The sequence below is a fragment of the Chiloscyllium plagiosum genome, unplaced genomic scaffold (genome assembly GCF_037043375.1).
Source record: "Chiloscyllium plagiosum isolate Xiang-an unplaced genomic scaffold, Cpla_swu_hap1 HiC_scaffold_10, whole genome shotgun sequence".
NCBI classification, from domain to species: Eukaryota; Metazoa; Chordata; class Chondrichthyes; order Orectolobiformes; family Hemiscylliidae; genus Chiloscyllium; species Chiloscyllium plagiosum.
The window spans coordinates 86344530-86366565 of NW_028270148.1; the positions used below are offsets into that span (position 1 = coordinate 86344530).

Genomic DNA, 22036 nt, shown 5'->3' on the forward strand with positions numbered 1-22036 from the left:
GGTACAGGAGGCTCAGGTTCAAGTCCTACTGACTCCAGATATATGTTATAACATCTCTGAACACGTTGATTAAAAAAACTAGACATTATGAGGGCACCTATGGTGCTGTGGTAGTGTTTCTGCCCCTGGACTGGGAAGCCCATGTTCAACTCTCAACACTAAGGCTTCGCAATAATATCTTTCAATGGGTTGATTAAGCAAAATAGGTAATACAAAAAAGCCATCAGTCAAATAGGCACTGACGAGTTCAGCAGAGTAATGGATGCCTCAGCTCTTAGCTAAGAATGCATAATGAGGTTTGCCTGAGACCAGACATCCATTATTCTGTTGAAGTACCAGAAATACCTGAAATTCTGTTTGATCTGTCTGACCTCTGCTGTCAAGTTCACAATGTTAATGTATGTAAAGTGAAGAAATTACAAGTGTCTGAAGTTCTATAGTTATTGAAATTTTAAAGTATCTGGATGATTGATGCTCCATTGCCATGCTGGAGATAATAGATGGGGCATGGACAGTGTGTGGAGCTGAGAAGGTGTGAAAACTGGAGGGCTTCCCTCTTTTTAAACTAACTGGAATGAAGTGTCACTGGAATGAAGTGTCACAGCACTGAGGTGGGGATTTTAAATAGTCCACTATTGCAATCAGCTGTCTCGAAAATTTAAGAGTCAGTGGCCCCACTCCTGTTAGCACCTGCTCCAACAGAATGAGAATTCCATCATTCCTGACTCTTTCTCCTAGGGCTGACAGTCAAACCAGAAATTATTTTGACTCCTGTTAACTGCCTAATGGAAGAACAGGTTCAAGAGATGGAATGGTCTCTTCCTGTCCTTGTATTCTGGTGTTCAATACAATAACAAAATTATGAAAACTGAACTTTAACATTAAGACAGAGTAATTGTCTCCCTCAATTTATTAAATTGCATCTTAATCTCTCATTGATGAGGCTGATCTTCCCATTTTTTAACTTTAAACCATTCAATTCCTTTCATCCAGCTGAATAATCACATACCTGACAGTTGCCAACACTATGTTCAATATTTCCTGCACACAGTTCGCTGTTTTTCACACTTCCATCCAAATGTTCAGGCTGATTGCAAATGTTATTTTCTATCACTGAAAAACCTGCTTCTTTTAAAACCCCATCACGTCCAGTTCCTAAAACCAAATGGGACAAATGAAAAAGAATTCCAGAAATCAACAGCTATTTGTATTCATACAACACCTTTATTGTTGTAAAACATTTCAAAATGCTTCATGGGAACATTATCAAATAAAATTGGACACAAAAGCACATAATGCATTATTAGAATAGGTAGCCAAGCTTGGTTAATGAATTAGGCTTAAGGAAGAGAGAAACATTGTGGTGTATTAATTTCTCAAGCTTAAAATCTATACAACTGTAGGCACAGCTATCAATGTGGGATTATGAAAATTGGATTTCTGCTTCGTAAGGTCTGTTCTTATTTTCCCTCTCATGAAAACACTCAAATTTACAAATGCAAGAAAATGCAGTGTTAATAGTTTGAGATATTCTGCTCATTCCTTGCTCCTTCTTCATTGAGAGGCCACTATATCCATTCACCCCAAATATGTGATTCTGAGCCTAGCTGCCCTTCCAGCTTTAGCGCCATTGAATACAGGAACTCTGCAGATTCTGACCTATAGTATTGACAGGCTATTTGTGCAGAAATTCATTACAATAAACTGTTCCACAGATGTGAGATGTAAGTTTGTACCAGCTGTCTAAAATATTTATCTGTGCATTTTTAATATTTTAGATTAAGACAACTAATGTTATAGGCAAGTGGGATATAAATTGAACAAAGTACAAGTTCATTTAATTTTGGAAAAGAAAACTCATGAGTTTATATTTGACTTTTTTAACAGTTGACATTTTTGGCACTACAGCATGCACTAATATAAATGGCATGTAGCATTTGTGTCACCCAGGTGCCAGGGTAATGACTATGCCCAACAAGAGAGACTCTAACTATTGCCCATTGATATTCAATAGAATTATAAATGCTGGAAGACCAATTATGATCATCCTGGAGGGTTACCATGATCAGAAGCTAACTGGATTATCCAAAACAACACTGTGGATGCAGAAGCAAATCTAGGAAAAGCAAAAGCAAAAGCTAGGAATTCTGTGTTGACCAATTTATCTCTTGCCTCCTTAACTTCTGTCCTCAGGTCAGAAGTGAAGTGGAATACTTCCCACTTTTTTGAATGAATGCAGCTTCCACAACACTGAGGAAGCTTTACACCACCTGGACAAACCATCTCATGTAATTGGTGCCCCATCCATTACCTTCAACATTCACTTCCTTCACCACCAATGCTATATGTATCATCTGCAACGTGCACTCCAGAACCCAGCAGTTTATAAACTCACAATTTTGACCACCTAGAAGAGCAGATAAATGGGAACACCACCACCTAAAGATTTCCCACCAAACCACACACCATCCTGACTTGAAACTAAATTGCTGTTTCTTCACTGTCACTGGGCCAAAATCCAGGAACCCCCAACAGTACTTGGGTGTCTCTACACCCCAATGACTGCTACAGTTTAGGAAGTCAGTTCATCACTAGCTTCCTGAGGGCAATTAGAATGGGCCATAAATGCTGGCCTAACAAGTGATGCTCAATAACCGACAAATAAAATTTTAAAAATACATAGGAACATTGGCAACAGTGACAAGATAATTGGTGCCAGTGAAATTGAAATGGGGTCCTCCAATCTTCACCCAATATTTTTCTTTGAAAGCCTTGCATGTTTCTTTAACTTGCTTAGATGGATGTTCATGTGATTTTAAATCACATTGTTCATGTTTGGCCATTAGGACGCTACTCTGGCCTCCTGAGACTAGTTTCGTTTGCTCATTGGCTTGAATAAATACTCTTCAGCATTTCTTTTATCACTTCTTTAAGGGTAATGATTTTAGTTCAACCAAAAGCCTCCATTTTCTCATGCAGTTGCTGTTACCTTTGAAATGTTGCCTCAGTCTTGGTTATTACAAGATGAAACTCTTCAACCATGTGCCTCTATCTTCAACAATATTCTATCCTGTAATGCAAAGTGACTATTTGTTTAGCCTATCAAGTTCCACAATGATCAGAGCTAATACGTATCAATTAACTGCAAGCCAGCCTTGTGGTTCTGTGGTAGTGTCACTACCTCTGAGCCAGGAGGCCTGGGTTGAAGTCCCACCCATTCCAGAGGTGTATAACAACGTAGAGTCATCAAGTCATAGAATCAGCATGGACACAGACTCTTCGCCTCAAACTGGTCCATGCCAACCAAAATGTTCTTCCACACTAACCCCATTTCCTGGAACCTGGTCCATATCCTTCTAATCCTTTCCTTTCCAAATGTACAAATTGATTAGAGGATCTCTCTCAATGGTTGTGCATGGTCCTGATGTTCCAACTTGCAAATCAAAGAGTTTGCATTTTCTCTCTTCCAGTTTGTTTGCCATTCATTGTGGCCAAGGATTGGATTCCATACATTTGTTGAATTCAGAATCTAAGCTCCACGCATGTGGCTATGGTAGATCAGCATTTTACAATGACAGAGGTTGTACAACTTAGGTAGTATTGAGGGTGTATAGCAGAGACCTTATCAATGAGGAGGTTGTACATTGGCAGAGAAATGGATCACTTCAAACCGATTGGACACAAAGGCTCAATGATATCAGCGTCCAAGGAACAATGAGCAAACTTGGAATCAACGCTTTTAGAAGAGGATGGGTGAACAAGGACACAAATTAGAGAAGAAAAAGAGGAAAGATAAAAGCAAACAATTAAGAACACGTTACTTTATTTGATCAACATTTGTGTTAATGTGTACCTTGAGTTTCACCCCAGCCTGAAACATAGCATTCAGCTCCATTTGGTAGTATATAGTCCTGTGTTGGTAAACAGATTAATGCCACTTTGTCAGTCAGGACAGCTGGCCTGAAACCAAAAGCAGTATCGCAAATCATTTTTTATTTTTATTTAATTTGCATCAGGTCATTACTTCTTAACTATCAGGTCTGTATACTTCTTTTTAAAAAAAATGATGGAAATTAGAAACAAAAACAGAAATTGCTGGAGAAACTCAGCAGGTCTGGCAGCATCAGTGGAGAAAAAGCAGAGTTAATGTTTGAGTTCCAGTCACCTTTTTTCAGAACTGCCTCAAAACCATTGGATAGGGAATCCAGAACCTGACAACCCTCAACCCCTCCATTGATCTGAACCCGAGGAACCCACACTCCTTTCCTCTTGGCCCCTTCATCCCCACTTACTCCTGCCAGCGCTGACATTCTCCTTGGCCACTGCTGGCCTTAATACCCTCCTCAGCTTCTTCAGGGTCCAACATTCCTCCTGACACATCCATTCCCCCAGCCCTCCAGCAACTTTCCTGAGTACTCCATCATATACCTGACACAATGCTCACCTGGTAACATACTTACCTGGCACCCTACATGGCACCCTTGTCCCCTGCACATCTAGAAATCTAACCCCTTACCCAGCTGCCACCCTTTCACTCCAGTCGACTTAAATACAGTAGCTACCTGTCTACGCTGGTGGACATTCAAATCTCAGAACTCAGCACATTAACTGCTTCAAAGAGGTGTGCGGCTTGACTCACCCCCAACTATCCTCCGCTATGGAGGAACTTTGTTGATTTCAAATACGCTCCATATTTCTGAACAAGAACTAGAAGGCATAGGTTTAAGGTGAGAGTGGAAAGATTTAAAAAAGGACCTGAGGAGTAACTTTTCCACCCAGAGAGTGGTATGTGTATGGAATGTGCTGCCAGAGGAAGTAGATGGGTACAATTACAACATTTAAAAGGTATCTGGATGGTTATGTGAATAGGGAGGATTTAGAGAGATATGGGCCAAATGCTGGAAATAGGACGAGGTCAGATTGGGATGTCTGGTTGGTGCGGATGAGTCAAAACGAAGCATCTGTTTCTGTGTTGTATGACTCTATGATTCTATGATTCTAAAAAGAAGAAAACAAGGAAAATTAAGGACTAAAACTTCCAAAATATAAAATGTTCTGAATCTATAAGAATTTGCTGCATACTGAAATGATATTGAACAGTTGAAACTGACCCATTTCTGGGCTAGAAAGGTTGGTTAGCATTGTATTAATACTGATCACATTGTTGAAATAGTAATTATACTCTTAATTAAGAGTGCTAATTTTCTGTGATAAAGTTAATGAGCAATTAATGTGCTAAACTAGCAAGTTCTTAAGCATACAGTAACTAGAAGGCTAAGAACCAAAATGTCATTTATGCAAAGCAATTTCTGCTGAATCTCTTAATCCCTTAACATGTTGGACAACTGGTGCAGTAACAATATTGCGTGTTATTAACGCCCACTATTTTTCCAGAATGCATGACCTGTTAAATGTTAATATGAAACAATAGCCTTCATAGTTGGCTAGAATTTTACGTACCTTGAGGGCAGGATGGCATGGGTGGAGGGCAGGAAACTAAACATCAGCACCAGCATTACACCTGCCATCAATGTGGCCTGACTTTCAATTTTACCAATACGAGTGGAGGCATTAAGTAGCCACTTAAAGACCACCCTTGCCACCACTGGGATTTAACCTGTCATAGGAGAAGTCATCGGCAAGTGGAACCTGATGGATTCGCGTTTGGACATTATGGGTGTGCCTTCTTTCTGTGTCCACTATGTCCATCAGAAGCCTCTCCAATGATATTAATGCCCCCTTCTGCCAGCTTGTCCCTGCTTTCCTGGACTCATCTCCCAGTTCAGGGTTCCTCACTGAACAACTTCCTAAGGGATTGTTGTACTTCCAGGTGGTCACTCTTTGAGATGGAGCTTCCACAATCTCACACTGCTGGTTAAAAGGGCAAACTAGGGGCAGATAAAGATTGCTTGAATTCAGATCTGTATATATTAATCCTACAGTATGCAGAGGCTCTTACGGTGCAGAAGGTAGACCTTTTCAGAAGCACTGCATCATCATGAACACAGAAGACCATATAAACCCAAACAATATAGGAGTTGGATAAGGCCATTTGGCCTACTGAGTCTAACCTGCCATTCGATCATGGCTGTTATGCTTTTCAAACCCATTCTCACCCTTCTCCCCCTAACCCTTGAACCTGTTACCAATCAAGAACCCATCTCTATCTTAAAGGCACTCAATAACTTGGCCTTCGCAGTCTCCTGTGATGACGTGATCTACAGATTCAGCGCCCTCTGGCTGAAGAAATTTCTCCTCATCTCAGTCTTAAAGGGTTGTCCCTTTACTCTGAGGCTGTGGCCTCCGGTCCTATCTCTCCTACCAGTGGAAACATCATCTCCCTGTCCACTCTATCCAAACCTCTCAGTATTCTGTAAGTTTCAGTCAGTACCCCCTCGTCCTTCTAAACTCTATCAAGTCCTCAATCACTCCTCATATGACCAGCCCTTCACCCCCGGGATTAATCTTGCAAACCTCCTCTTGACCACCTCCAATGGTGACTCGGGTACAGGGCCTAAAACTGCTCCCAATATTTCAGTGTGGTCAAACCAAAGCCTCATGCAGCCTCAGCATACACTCTGCTCTTGTTTTCTATTCCTCTTGAAATCAATGCTAATACTCCATTCGCCTTCCTAACTGCCAACTCAACCTACATGTTAACTTTAATAGAATACTGATCTAGGATTCCCAAATCCCTTTCTGCTTCAGTATTCTGAAGCTTTTCTCCATTTAGAAAATAGTCTACACCTGTATTCTTCCTATCAAAGTACATAACCTCATACTTTCCCACATTATATTCCATCTGCCAAGTGTTTGCCCACCCTCCCAGCCTGTTCAAATACTCTGCAACCTCCCCACTTCCCCAACACTACCTGTCCATCCAGCTGTCTTTGTGTCACCTGCAAACTTAGCACAATGACCTCAGTCCATTTTGTCCAGATGGGTAATGAACAATGTGAATAGTCGTGGTCCCAACACAGATCCCTGCAGAACTACAATAGTCACTGGCTGCCACCCTGAAAAAGACCCTTTTATCCCCCCTGTTTACCTTCTGCTGATCAGCCAATCCTCTATCCATGACTACCTTGCCCCTAATACTGTGGGCTCTTACCTTATTTAGCAGATTCCTGTGCGGCACCTTGTCAAAGGCCTTCTGGAAATCAAAATAGATTAAGTCCACTGGCTTCTTTTGTTTAACCTGCTCATTATCTCTTCAAAGAATTCTAACAGATTTTCCAGGCATGACCTGCCATTGATGAAGCCATGCTGATTCAGCTTTCTTTTACCATGCATTTCCAAGTACTCTGCAATTTCATCCTTAATAATGGACTCTAAAATCTTACCAGCTGAGCTCAGGTTAAATAGTTTATAGTTTCCTGTCATTTGCCTTCTTAAAAACGGGTTTTACAAAACCTAATGTCTAGTTCTCTAGCACCCTCCCTGACCCCAGTGATTCCATAAGATAATAAGACTATAAGACAGGAGCAGAAATTAGGCCATTCAGCCCATCAAGTCTGCTCCACCATTCAACCATGGCTGTTAGGTTTTCCAACTTGCTCCCTGTAATCTTTGATCCCCTTGGCAATCAAGAACTTATCTATCTCTGTTTTAAATAAATTTAATGACCTGACCTTCATAGCCTTCTGTGGCAATGAATGCCTCAGATTCACCACACTCTGGCTAAAGAGCTTCTCCTTATCTCTATTCTAAAGGGTCTTCCCTTTATTCTAAGGCCATGTCCTTGGGTCCTCATCTCTCCTGCCAATGGAAACATCTTTCCAATATCCACTCTGTTCAGGCCATTCAGTATTCTATAACTTTCAATCAGATCCCCCCCCCCCCATCCTTCTGAACTTCATCGAGTATAGTCCCAGAGTCCTCAAATTTTCCTCATATCTTAAGCATTTCATTTCTGGGATCATCCTTGTGAATCTCCTCTGGTCCTGCTCCAGTGCCAGTCCATCCTTCCTGAGGTATGAGGCCCAAAATTGCTCACAATACTGGAAATGTTGTCTGACTAGGGCTTTATAAAGCCCCAGAAATATGTTCCTGTTTTTATATTCTAGTCCTCTCAGGATGAGTGATAACATTGCATTTGCCTTCCTAATTAACGTCTCAATCTGCAAGTTTACCTTAAGAGAAACCTGGACTTGGACTCCAGAGTCCCTTTCTACTTCAGACTTCTGAATTTTCTCCCCATTTAAAAAATAGCTCATTCCTACCAAAGTGCATGACCTCACACATTCCCACATTGTATCTCAGCTATCACTTCTTTTCCCATCTCCTAACATGTGTAAATCTCTCTGCAGCATCCCCACCTCCTCAATACTACCTGCCCCTCCACCTATCTTTGTATCATTTGCAAACCTAGCCAGAATGCCCACAGTTCCTTCATCTAGATCATTAATGAAAAGTTGTGGTTCCAACACCAACTTTGTGGAACACTATGAGTCACTGGCTTCCGTCCTGAGAAGGAGCCTTTTATCCCCACTCTCTGCCTTCTGCCAGACAGCCAATCTTCTATCCATGCTAGTACCTTATCTCTAATACCATGGGTTATCAAGAAGGATTACACCCGAAATGTTGACTTCTCCATCTCCTGGTGCTGCCTGGCTTGCTGTGTTCTTTCAGCCTCTTGCCTGTCTACTTTGGATTCCAGCATCGGAAGTTTTTTTTGTTTCTTATCTTACTCCGCAGCCTTTTGTGTGGTATCTTATCAAAGGCCTTCTGGAAGTCCAGATAGATAAGATCAATTGGTTCTCCTTAGTCTAACCTGCTCATTATCTCCTCAAAGAACTCTAACAGATTCATCAGGCATGACCTCCCCTTGATGAAACATGCTAACTTTGCCCTATTTTACCGTGCACTTCCAAATATTCAGAAATCTCATCCTTCCCAATGGACTCCAAAATCTTACCAACGATTCAATTCAGGCTAATTAGCCAATAATTTCCCATCTTTTGCCTTACTCCCTTCTTAAATGGGGGTTTACATTAGTGATTTTCCAGTCGTCTGAGACCCCACCTGACTCCAGTGACACCTGTAAGATCACTACTAAAGCCTCCACCATCTCTTCAACTATCTCCTTCAGCACTCTAGGGTGTAGCCCATCTGCTCCAGGTGATTTATCCACTTTAGATCTTTCAGTTTTTCTAGCACCTTCTCCTTAGTAATGATTACTATACTTATCTCTGCCCCCCAACTCTCTTGAATTTTTAGAATATTACTCATGTCTTCCACCTTAAAAGATCACTACCAATGCCTTCATAATCTTCCCAACTATCTCCTTCAGAACTCTAGGGTGTAGCCCATCTAGTTCAGACCTTTTAGATTCCTCACCACCTTCTCCTTAATGACAGCCACTGCACTCACTTCTGTCCCCAATTCTCTTGAGTTCTCATATGTTACTGATGTCTTCCACTGTAAAAACTGATGTAAAGTACCTATTCAGTTCTTTCACCATTTCTTTGTTCCTCGTTACTACTTCTTCAGCCTCATTTCCAGTGGTTCAATGTCAAATCTTGCCTCTCTTTTACCTATATCCAAAAAACTCTTACAATTTTTTGTATCACTAGATGGTTTGCTTTAATATTTCATCTTCTCTCTTGTTTTTAGTGATCCTCTGTTGGGTTTTTAAAGCTTTCCAATTCTTGTCTGCCCACTAATATTCGCCACATTGTATGTTATTTCTTTTGCTTTTATGCTGTCCCTGACTTCCCTTGTCAGGGATGGTTGCCTCATTCTCCCCTTAGTTTGTTTCTTCTTTCTTAGGATGAGGTTCTGCTGTTCCTCCCAAATTACCCCTAAAAACCCCTGCCACTGCAACTCCACTGTCTACCTTGTTAGGCTCCCCTTCTATTAATTCTAGCTGGCTGCTCCCTCATGCCTTTGTGGTTACCTTGACTCAATTGTAATACTGTTACATCTGATTCCAGCTTCTCCTTCTCAAACTGCCAGCTCAATTCTATCATATGGTCACTGCTCCCTAGGGTTTCCTTCAACCTAAGCTCCCTAATGAAGTCTGCCTCATTGCAGAAGAGGAGGTGCCAGTGTTGGACTGGGGTGGACAAAGTTCAAAATCACACAACACCAGGATATAGTCCAACAGGTTTTATTTGGAAGTACCAGCTTTCAGAGCGCTGCATCTTCATCAGGTAGCTAAGCCTCATTACAGAAGGAAATAAATCATTAAAACAAAAGACAAATGTAAAACAGAAATAAAAGTAATACCTTTTAAGCTTTAATAAAGCAATGTCATTCCCACTGGGTTCGAGAAAAATTTTGTCAACCAAAATGATCTGTCTCGATGGTTCAGCTCCTCTTTCTCTGTATATTCCAAGATAGACTCTGTAGGCCAAGGGGTTCAAGGAACTGTGATGGATGCAATGAAGGAGTTAGATACTTGTACTTTTTAACAAAAATAATAGCTTGCATTTAAATAGTATCTTTACCATTATTAGCTGCTCAAAATGCTCCATGGAAGTATTACCAATACCCAACAAAATGTGTCACTGAGTCATGTAAGAAGATATTGGGAGAGATGCCCAAATAGGTCATCAAATTGGTAGGTCTTAAGGAACATCTTGAAGGACGAGAAATTGGTTGGGCAGTAAAGAGCTTACACTTAAGGCACCTGGAGGTGTTACTGCCAGGAGTGAAGTGACGTATCAGTTGAAGTGATGATGCCGTGGAGGAATGTAGAAGCATGACTGAGAAATTGAAATAAAAGTGTTGCCACACTAGAATTCAATGTTGGTCATTGTGAACAGGGATCATTAGGATTACGATCTAAAGCATCAATCGCTTACCGTTCTAAACACTGTTTGGCTGTTACCACCCACTTGGTATCAATAAGACTTCCTCCACAGAAGTGAGTGTCAAAACTGTAATATACAAGACAGTTTTAATGATTTAACATCAATTGATTTAAAGGCTTTCAAAGTAAGCTTCAGCGGTTTGCAATAATACCATGCAAATAATGTTAAAAATCACACAACACCAGGTTATAGTCCAACAGGTTTAATTGGAAGCACACTAGCTTTCAGAGCGATGCTCCTTCATCAGGTGATAGTGGAGGGCTCGATCGTAACACAGAATTTATATAGCAAAAATTTGCAGTGTGATGTAACTGAAATTATACATTGAAGAATTGATTGTCTGTTAAACCTTTCATCCGTTAGAATACAGTGATAGTTTCACTTCTTTCATTTGTAAATCACAAAACCCTTTTTTTTTAAAGTTGCACTCTCGGGTTAGCTGTTAACAATGGTGATAGCTAGACAATATGTTGAAGGTGTTAGCCCCCTGTGTTCTCCAAATCATGCAAATAATGCAATATGTAAAAATCCTCATCTCCCCTGATCTTTTCACCAACTTGTAATGCCTGTGTTTAAAAGAGTAAAAAGTGATTTGATTGAAGCATACACAACCCTGATGGATCTTGATAGTGTGGATGTGGAGAGATGTTGTCTCTTTGTGGAAGAATTTAGAACTAGGGATCACTTGTCGAGACAATCACAATTTTTATTTTATTTTTCTCATTTTCTGGCTTGGAACAATTGACCTTGAACTTGGAACAGCAACTCTTTACAAAAGTGAAGCGAACAAAGATAACTGCTTTTCGTTGGGAATTTGCCTGGAAAAATAACACAACTTAATTACTCGTCTATGAACATTGTAGTCGAATTAGCACTGAGGTGTTCCTATGCTCAGGGTTGGCAATTTGTTGGATGTTAAGTTGCTCCAACAAGCAACTGCTGCTAACCAGCCAACCACAAAGAATGTTGATTGAAAAGTGAAAAAAATCAAGAGAGAACCAGTTCTGACTGTTTGGCAGGAGGCAGTATGAGTTTTGGAGATTTCCAGAGACAATATCGCTTGGTTCTACTCTCTCTCTCTCTAGTTTCTTTCCAATTATCAAATTGTTGAATATCCTGAGAATCCCAGTCTGTAAGAAGAAAATAAATATTTCTAAAAGTCTGCTGAGCCTGTTTGCATTAACAGTGACTTCAGAATTTAAGCAAGATAAACAATTCTACTTGCCTGTGAACAACCCATTATCCAAGGATTTCATGAAGGTCTACTATCAATTGATGGAAACTGTTTATTGAATTGTCAAATTTTAATTCTTTAATTTTCTTTGTCAAATTATCCCTTAACAGTGTGTGTGTGAGAGAGTGGGGGTTATGATAAAAAAAGATTGGGCTTTAGATTGTAGATATTAATTACATTTACTGTGTTGTTTATCTGTGTTCTGCTAAATTTACATTATTAATAATAATTGCTTTAACTTTTGTCTAAGTTATAAACTTGGTGACCAAAGACTGTTATTTATAAAATCTGGCTAGGGAGAATTGGGCAGTTATTGAATGCTTTTAATTTCCCTGTGCTGTGAATCCAGTGATAATGAAACGATTTGGTTTGGCTTACTATCCCTGTGTCATACCAATTTAAAATAGATTAGGTGAAATATTTTTCTCAGAGAGAGTCATGAGTTCTTGAACTCTCTTTCTAAATGTTGGAAGCAGAGTCCCTGAATATTTTTAAGGCAGATATAGATAGATCTTGCTAAACATGGGGTTGACAGGTTTTCAGGGATAGGTAGGAATGCTGATTCTTGGTTACAGTCAGATAAGTCATAATCTTAGTGAATGGTGGAGCAGACTTGTGGGGCTGAGTGGTCTACTCCTGCTCATGATTTGTATATTCAGCTGTTCATGAGCACCTCCTCTCCTCTGAGGGAAGTAAATCTTAGTTTCTATATTTCTACACCTCCCTGAAGTTCCACATCCCAGGAACCATCCTTGCATATTTTCTCTGTTCCCTCTTCAAAGCCAGTCCTCCCTCATGTATCAACTAATCTCTATCATTTCAGTGTTTTCTGAAAAGTTCATGGAATTTGGGGCTCACTTTCAAGCCCGGCATTCATTATCCATTCTCAAACGCCCTCAAAAAAGTGGTCATGTGCAGCTTTCTGAAACCTCTTTCGCTTACATGGTGAACACTCTCCCAAAGTGAAACTATGAAGAGAGTTCCAGGTTTTAACTCAGCAACAGAAGATATAGTTCCAAGTCAGGATGATGTGTTGCTTGATAGGGAATTTGCACATTGTAGTAGTATTCAAATTCATATTCCTTGACCCTCTAGGCAGTGGAGGTCAAGGAAGTGCTGTTGAAGAAGCCCTGATACATTGTGTAATGCATCTTGCAGATGATGCACACAGTTACCACTATTCACTGGTAGTAGAGGGTCAGAATATAGGCTGGTTTGTCCTGGGTGGTGCCTAGAATCTTTTTGGAGCAGCACTCATCCAGGCAAGTGAAAAGTATCCCATCACAAAACTGAGCTGTGCCTTGTAGATGGTGAAGAAATTTTTGAGGATCAAGAAGATGTTTCTAGCAAGTGCCCATCTGTCTAAGGGCAAATTACTGCAGATGCTGGAATCTGAACTGAAATCAAAAAAGTGTTGGAGATAACACTGGGTCAGGCAGCATCCATGGTGAGTTATCTGGACTCAAAACATTAGTTTCCATGTGTCTTGTAGCCACAGTATTTATGTGGCTGGTCAAGTTAAAGATTTTAGTGTGTAACAGTGGTTAGTAGCATGACTTCACTTGTAACTTATCGAAGAAAAAAATTCTTATCATATGTTTCTGAGGCAAATCACTTACTTAATGCGAAGACTAACTTGCCAAGGCCAGGAATATGGTTTGGATATACAGCCACCAACAATACTTCCAAAACATCTCTTGGGTTCAACACTAGGCCTTCCACATTCATTAGACTGTTGTTCTAGCATCACAAAAAGATAATTTAGTTGTATTATTCATTTTCTGTTCACATCCCCTTTCACTAGCATTGCCAGGATTCTATTGCTAACCTGGTCAGCTTGATGCCACGTTACCTTAGGAGGAGAATGATCATCTTCAATAATCAAATGACAAATAATTCATGTCCAAAGGCATGAATTATAGCATTTCACTATTTCATATTAATCCAGCTTCAGCCAAAGCTGTGACTGAGTAAATTAAACTAATAACGGTAAGTGAATTCACACATCCTGGAGTATTTGAATTATAAATACAAATCCTCCAAGGATGGGTTTAGTAAACAAAGCCAAAATTTCTTGCCGTCCACCAAACTTAGCAGCTAACTAGAACATTTCACAAAACATTTAACAGATTGGTGTTGGACTGGAGTCACATATCCATTAAACTAGATAATCATAACTGGTTTGCTTCCTGAAGTTTTACAACAATCCATCAGCTTCACAGTCACTTTTTAATTTACTATTTCTAAAGTTAAAAAAATTAAAAAGTCTCAAACTACCAAATTGGGATTTGGATTCATGTTCTCTGGATTATTAGCTAAGATTTGTGGATTGCTCCACCCAGTAACATGATATTGCTCTTGCCAAGGCAGTTCCAGTACTCATACTCCTCACATGACATGGTGCACCGCTGATGACTTATAGGTTCCAACAGCACCTTTTCCAACTATAGGTTTACCTGGCTAACATGAAAGGCTTTCCTTACTCTTCCACCCATTGTTTGTGACAAGGTTAGATAATTACCAACTTGATTTGTTAGCCATAGGTAGCTGGGAGTACTCCAAGGTTTCCTTCTCAAATTGAGAAGGAAGGTAGAGGGGTGGAGGTAAATGTCAGAAGACGAGGTCCTTCCATGGTAACAAGGTGGAGCACATTCATTCCGTGTGTTGGAAATTGAGAGGGAAATCATGAAATTTTTGGATCATGTGCAATATGTCAAAAAAACGAAACTGATAGGAAAGACCACAAATCAGATTGTAGTTTTAAGCACAGCTAAGAGATCAAAGAGACACTGCTGACAGTGCAGAAAAGTACACAGGTAGATCAGTGACATGAAGAGTTTTTATTTAGAGGGAAGCATCTAAGTCCATAATGATATTAAAGGATATGGAGGCTACTTAAACTCTCTTGCTGGAAAAGGATTTAGTTTTCCCTCCAAAGAGTTCAAAGTAAGCCAAAGTATTGGTAAATGGGATAGGTGGAGATTATATCCTGGTTCCATTGTACAAAGTCCAATTGGAGTGGAGTAATTTTGCCTGGAGTAATAGTTGGAGTAATTAGAAAATTATTTAGCAGGAGTGAAAGTCATAGCTTGACTTATAATCATGGAAAGTTCAGTTGAAGCTAAAGAAACAGAACAGTTACAGGAAAAGGTTCAAAGTATTTATCCAGCATTGGCTGAACAAAGTCCATAACCAGAGACCTCAGTAATATCAAATACAGATGTTAGGGTAGATGAAACTCTATTTAAGAATATGGATAGTTTAAAAGGGCATATGTCATTGATTGAGGACCAGTAAGCAGATCCAGAGTTAAGTGAGTTGGCATAGATGCCTCACAGTGAGGTTGAAGGAGTTATAGAATGTTATTATTCTGAGTTCTCATTAGGCAGTGGAGACATCCTCATACATCCCTGCAAACAAAGAACGAGTGAGTGAGTGGTACGGCTCCAATATCATAAGGGGATATTTTGAGTAGCACATGAAGTTCCTATGGCAAGGCATATAGGAATATGAAAAATGCAGGTATCAATAAATAGATGTTTTACATGGCTGAGGCTTCATTATGATACAATGCATTTTTGTAAAGTTGTCTTAAATGTCAGGGGTAGGAAAATCTCAGCTTGTAATCAAACCAGCACCTTTAATATCCATAGCAGTTTTTAAAGAATCATTTATTCTACTGTTAGTAGATTGTGTAGGACCATTACTAAAACTGAAAGCAGGTCATCAATTCATCTTTACAATTATAGGTGTGAATACCCATTGGCAAAAGCTATTCTATTAAGACAATTTAGAGATAGGGAGAGATTACTGAAAAAGTTAAGCCAGTTTGTTTTTGACTACCAAATGAGAAATAGTTTGATCTGGATTCTAACTTTTGGTCTAAAGCTTTCCAGGAAATCATTTAGCATAAAGCAATTGATGTTAGCTGCATATCACCTGCAAAAACAGAGCTTTGGAGAGGTAACATCAAACTCTCAAATGATTAAGCATACTGTTATGAATATACACAGGATAGGGATAAAGGATTAAGTTTCCTATTATTTGTTACTAGCGATTCCCCAAATAAATCTACTGGAGTGAGCTCATTTTAATTGGTTTATGGTCATGAGATTAGAGGTTCATTAAAGCTGATTAGGGAGAAGTTCTTGAATTAAAAAGATAAATCCTCAATGTTGAATTATGTGTTTATGTTTTTAAAAGGACTCACAAGAACATTAAAACATTTCACAGGCAAAATGATAGAATGGTCAAATAAGCATTCAGCATCAGAAAGTTTCCAGCAGGAGATGAAATATTGGTATTGGTTCATCGTTACAAGGTGAACCTTTGAAAGTAAATTTCAGTGGTCCATAGAAAGTAGTTAGAAAGGTTATTGAATTATTTAATAAATACTGCTGATGATAGGAAGAAGTATCGAATATATCATATAAACATGCTGAAAATGTATTATCATAGAGAAGAGCATTTGGAGAAACAGTGTATCAAGACTAGTGAAGGATGTCAGAGATAACAAGAGTGAAGTGGAAAGAGAAGTAGACAGTTGAGTATTGGCACAGTTAGAAATTCGTCTCTTATTTATAGAAAGGACAATGAGAGGCTCTTGTCAGACTACTCAGAACGTATGAAGTAATCTGTAGAGATACACTTAGATGTATTACATTAGATAGACGTGATGTGGATTTAATAAGTCAGGACCAATAAAACAATATACTTAACAATTGTGTCAAGCACAAAAATCTCAGCTGGAAACAAAGATTCAAACATGCTGGAGAACCATTTGATTGAACATAGTCCAAGCAGCTGTAGTTCAATAGCATTGGTTCCTAAATTGGATGGATCAACAAGACTTTGCAAAGACTACAGAAATGTAAATGTGGCCATGAAAACAGAATCATACCCAATTCCATGCTAAGAAGGCTGCATTGATAATGTTGACAGTGCCTCATTCCTTTCTACGATTGATGTATTGAAAGGCTATTGGTAAAGACTATTGAAATATTGACTTTGCTACACCGAATGAAGCATACCAATGTTAGGTAATGCCAACTGGGTTAAAGAATGCCACAGCTACATTCCAGACTCTTATGAATCAAGTTGTAGCTGAAATTTGTAACTTTGTGGTGTGTTTGGTTGCTGTTGTATGTAGTAGCACTTGGGAAGAACATATGAGACAAGCTGAAGATGTGTTTGAACAATTATAGTTTAGTAATTTTGTAATTTAGTAATAAATTTTCCCAAAAGTGATTTCTCGAACGCAAGAATAAACTAATTCTGACATATTGTTGGATAATGACAAGTATTATTAAGGACAGTGAAAGTGAAAGCTTGAACAGAATTCCCTGTTCCTGGAACTAAATGAGAAATCATGAGGATTTTAGGAGTGTGTGAACTTTAGCAGAAATTTGGAGGGGTACACATCTTCCTGCTATAGGATCATGGAGTGGAGTATTTATCTAAGAAACTGCACATTATTCGAAGATTAGAACTGCACATTATTAGTAGAAAAAGACACTTTGAAATTGTTGTTGGGTCTTCAGCACTTTGAAGTCTATATCTGACAAGGAAACATGAAAATGTCAATTACACTAATCATAATCCACTAGCCCTCACTGAGAAGTTTAACAATCAGAAATCAAGACAATTCAGATGGAGTTTTTAATTATAACCAGTTAATGTAAAGAGTATTCATCTTCCCATAAAAGATAATGCAATTACAGAAGCATTAGTCCAAATGGAATATGCTGAGAAAGGTTAAAGGTTTAAAAAGTGCAAGACTGTAAGGCTGTTTTGTTGTTTGTGTATCACATATCTTCTACTGAAACAAACATTTCAAATGATGCTTCATTTCTTTAAGGATAGAGACAAGTTAGGACAATGTCTTTTTATTTTTGCATTTTGGAAGATTGTGGACCAAAATGAATCAGAGCTATTTTAAAATGAATGTTTCAAAGGATTGCTGCATGCTTTGAAAAACAAGTAGCCTGACCTTTCTGACATGCATTCTGCTTGTACAGCTATTTGACCAAGCAATAATTGAAGCTGATGGGGTTCTGTGTAACGATGCAACTAGTGGCATCAAGAAATTGATTGGCCCATGGACCCGATGGTTGCTATCAATTATTGATGACAAAGGCCTTGTATTTGGTTTTTAGGTAACTGAACATCTTGAGGCGGAGAAGACACAGAGAAAGAATTTGATTTCCAATAAATTGGAAGTAGTGTCTCTGTTCTCTGCAGTCAAAACTTACTTTAAACGTAAAGAAAACCAGTTAATCTTTTCTTCAGCAGTTGCTGTTAGTCATTACTTTTAATTGATAAATCAGAGGCAATTTCATAAGTGAACCAGCCACCCTATGCCTTTAGCAAACCAGGGAAAACATTTGGAAAAGGAAAGCCAAGAGGAAATTTTTAGATTAGCAAAAATCATCTCAACAGAACTTTGAAACAAAGACTACTGAACTGTTTTTCCAGAGTTTCCTCTTTGTCCATGTGTTTTCTTTTCCCTTTGTGCGTGTGTGTTCAGGGAGTTAATAAGAGAATTAGAGTTTTAATTGGTAATGTTATATGCCAATGGTTTAAAACAGTTTATCTGTAGCTAGAATCTAATATTTTATAATGAATAATACTTCTTGCTATGTACAGAAACCTACTGTGTGCTTTCTATCAACCTGGTCTGAAAATCAGATACATTGAGGAATCTTGCATACTTACTTTAAAATCTTTAACTTTAGAGGAAAATCCAGAACTGTGGGGCTTGATTTCAAGTGCACTATCCCAGTGAGTCATGACAAAATACAGGGGCTCCCTTATTTACAAGTGGTGCTTTTCTTATGCTATTGGCCTTTTCCTTGTAGTTAGTAGAGGTTGCAGGTTTGGAAGTTATTGTCAAAGAAACCATAGAATATAGCTGCAGTTTATCTTGCAGTTGGTACATAATATTGCCACTGGTGGTGAAGCAAGTGAATGCTTACGTTTGTGGATAGAACACCAGTTAAAGTGGACAAATCTTTCCCTGATAGTGTTGAGCTTCTTGAGTGCTGCTGGAGTTACATTCTTCCACATAAATAGACAAAATACCATCATGCTCCTGACATACAGGTGGTCTTCTGACCTTAGGGAAGCAAAGGGATGCAAGATGCTTTTGTAGCCACTGTATTTTTATGTTTCAGATAAGCTTCAGTTCAATGATAACCCCTCAGGATATTGATGATGGGGGAACATTCAATGATTGTACATTTATTAATCAGAGAAATGTGGAGATAGTCACTGTTGGACTTGTGTGGCATGAATGTTACTGACATAGGTGGGTAAGTTTCAAAGTTCCAAAGGCTTTGAACATATTTATTACCAATTAATGGCCATTTAAGTTCCTTAAAGACCCTATCTGTTACTGAATGCAATCTTCACTGTTTTTCCAGTAAACCCAGTCTATGAGTGCACAGATGCCTTTTTTTTAAAAAAACTCCCTCGTGAGATGCATGCGTCTGGCTAGCATTTATTGCCCATTTCTAGTCGTCCTTGAACTGAGTGGCCTGCTAGGCCATTTCAGATGGCAGTTGAGAGTCAGCCACATTGCTGTGGTATGGAGTCACATATAGACAGATTTCCTTCCCTGAAGGCCCCAAAGAGTTTTACCAACAATCAACATTGGTTTCATGGTCACCATGATTCTTAATTCCAGTTTTCTTTTAAATTAATTCAAATTCCACCATCTGCCATGGGGAGATTGAACACAGGTCCCCAAGCACTTGCTGAGTTTCTGGATTAATAGTGATAATACCACTAGATTATTGCCTCCCCTTAAATTTCTCACCACAATGCCAATTGAATAGCTCTTCAGTTACCTTGAAAGCAGATGTGGGGCCAGCTATCACCCTTATTTTGAATTTCAAGACAGCTGTCTCCTAATTTCACCTCCATGAACTTCTTACTCTAATTGGCAAGGCACTGGCAGCCCCCAACATGCAACAGATTCCAAAAAGGCAACTTTTGCTTCCTCAAGGTGCTCAGTGCCTCTAACTGGCTGTTGAGCTCACCTGCTGACTGATATATGACACCATTAATTATTTGCTATTACTAAATTTAAACTAAGGCAACAGTATTATGCAGAGGTAAGTTGTCAATATTAGGAAATGTATTTTGCAAAGTGCATACAAAAATAGAACTTACCACATATGGGAATATCATTACAGTAATCATGTCTTTTTTGAGGATCTGTTGTATAACACCATGGACCATTGGGGTCTTCATCTGGATTTCTGCAATACTGCAATTAAAAAAGAATGCATAGAAATATTAACACCAAGATGTAACTACATAACGTTTTTAAGCCAGTAAAAACATCCTTTGGTGTTATACAAGGAGGTACTCAGACAATATCTGGCTCTAAGCCACATATGTGAGTCAAAGAGGTAGGTTTTTGGGTGTCTCTTAAAAGAAAAGGGAGGCAAAGACAGCTTAAAGAAAGAATAACTGAGATTAGGGCCCAAACATTTCAGTCAAGTGTAACAAATATCAAATGCTCGCCAGATGAATTAGCTATCAGTCATAGTTGAGAACATTGTTTCTCTGGTGTTGTAGCCTGAGTAAGGTATTTTATTGAGTAGGTTTGCTCGCTGAGCTGAAAGGCTCATTTCCAAACGTTTAGTTACCTTACTAGGTAACATCCTCAGTGGACCTCATGCGAAGCAATGCTGAAAATTCCTGCTTTCTATTTATATGTTTGGGTTTCTTTGGGTTGGTGATGTCATTACCTGTGGTGATGTTATTTCCTGTGGTGAATTCACTTCCTGTTCCTTTTCTCAGGGGGTGGTAGATGGGGTCTAACTCGATGTGTTTATTGATAGAGTTCCAGTTGGAATGCCATGCTTCTAGGAATTCTCGTGCATGTCTTTGTTTGGCTTGTCCTAGGATGGATGTATTCTCCCAGTCAAAGTGGTGTCCATCCTCATCCATATGTGAGGATACTAGTGAGAGAGGGTCATGTCTTTTTGTGGCCAGTTGGTGTTCATGTATCCTGGTGGCTAGTTTTCTGCCTGTTTCTCCGATGTAGTGTTTGTTACAGTCCTTGCACGGTATTTTGTAAATGACATTAGTTTTGCTCATTGTCTGTATAGGGTCTTTAAAGTTCATTAGCTGCTGTTTTAATGTGTTGGTGGTTTAAGGGCTACCATGATGCCAAGAGGTTTGAGAAGTTTGGCAGTCATTTCTGAGATTTCTTTGATGTAAGGGAGAGTGGCTAGGGTTTCTGGACATGTCTTGTCTGCTTTTTTGTGTTTGTTGCTGAGAAATTGGTGGACATATAAATAGAAACATATAAAATAGAAAGCAGGATTTTTCGGCATTGCTTCGCGTGAGGTCACTGAAGATGTTACCTAGTAAGGTAACAAAACGTCTGGAAATGAACCTTTCAGCTCAGCGAGCAAACCTACATCCAAAACCTCAACCTGAGCTACAAATCTTCTCAAAACTCGGTATTTTATTGAATTAGCAGAACATGCTTGAGGAGCCAAATGGCCTACTCCTACTTTGAATTCCTACGTTCATACGTTCTATTTATTCTTTTTCATGACCTTAATGGGAAGAATGAAAATCAAGTGTCACTATTCTACAAGTCGTCATAAATGTACAAATGGTCAATTTAATCTATACAATGGTTAATTTGTTGGACTTTGACCACTATCTAAGATAAAAGAAACACACGCCAGGTTTTATCAATGAACAGAAAAATGAAACATATATATTATAACAATGTTATCTTTTAACAAGTGGCTGAACTAGTGAATTAATGATGTAATAAACTTAACCTATACCAGCTTTAAATCTCAATGCACGTGCATATTCATTCACAAATAGGCTGAACAAGACGTTCAGTTCTGCAGAAATAGTGGATGAGACCTGATGTCCTACTTGGTTTGCAGTTTGAGTAGACCTTAATGAAAGGAGATCGTTGTCTTCAGTAAGATGTTATTTGTACTCAGGT

At 39.0% G+C, this 22036-nt stretch overlaps 1 protein-coding gene across 1 annotated transcript in view; it reads right to left on the reverse strand.

The window, feature by feature from the left end:
• LOC122552973 (plasminogen-like) overlaps nt 1-22036 on the reverse strand; it is a 123671-nt gene that overhangs the window by 9326 nt on the left and 92309 nt on the right. The window contains exons 11-16 of the mRNA XM_043696296.2: nt 20224-20320; nt 13671-13791; nt 10809-10883; nt 10231-10371; nt 3854-3960; nt 1010-1155 (exon numbers count right to left, since the gene is read on the reverse strand). Coding sequence (XP_043552231.2) covers nt 1010-1155; nt 3854-3960; nt 10231-10371; nt 10809-10883; nt 13671-13791; nt 20224-20320 — 687 coding nt within the window. The remainder of the gene's footprint in view (nt 1-1009; nt 1156-3853; nt 3961-10230; nt 10372-10808; nt 10884-13670; nt 13792-20223; nt 20321-22036) is intronic.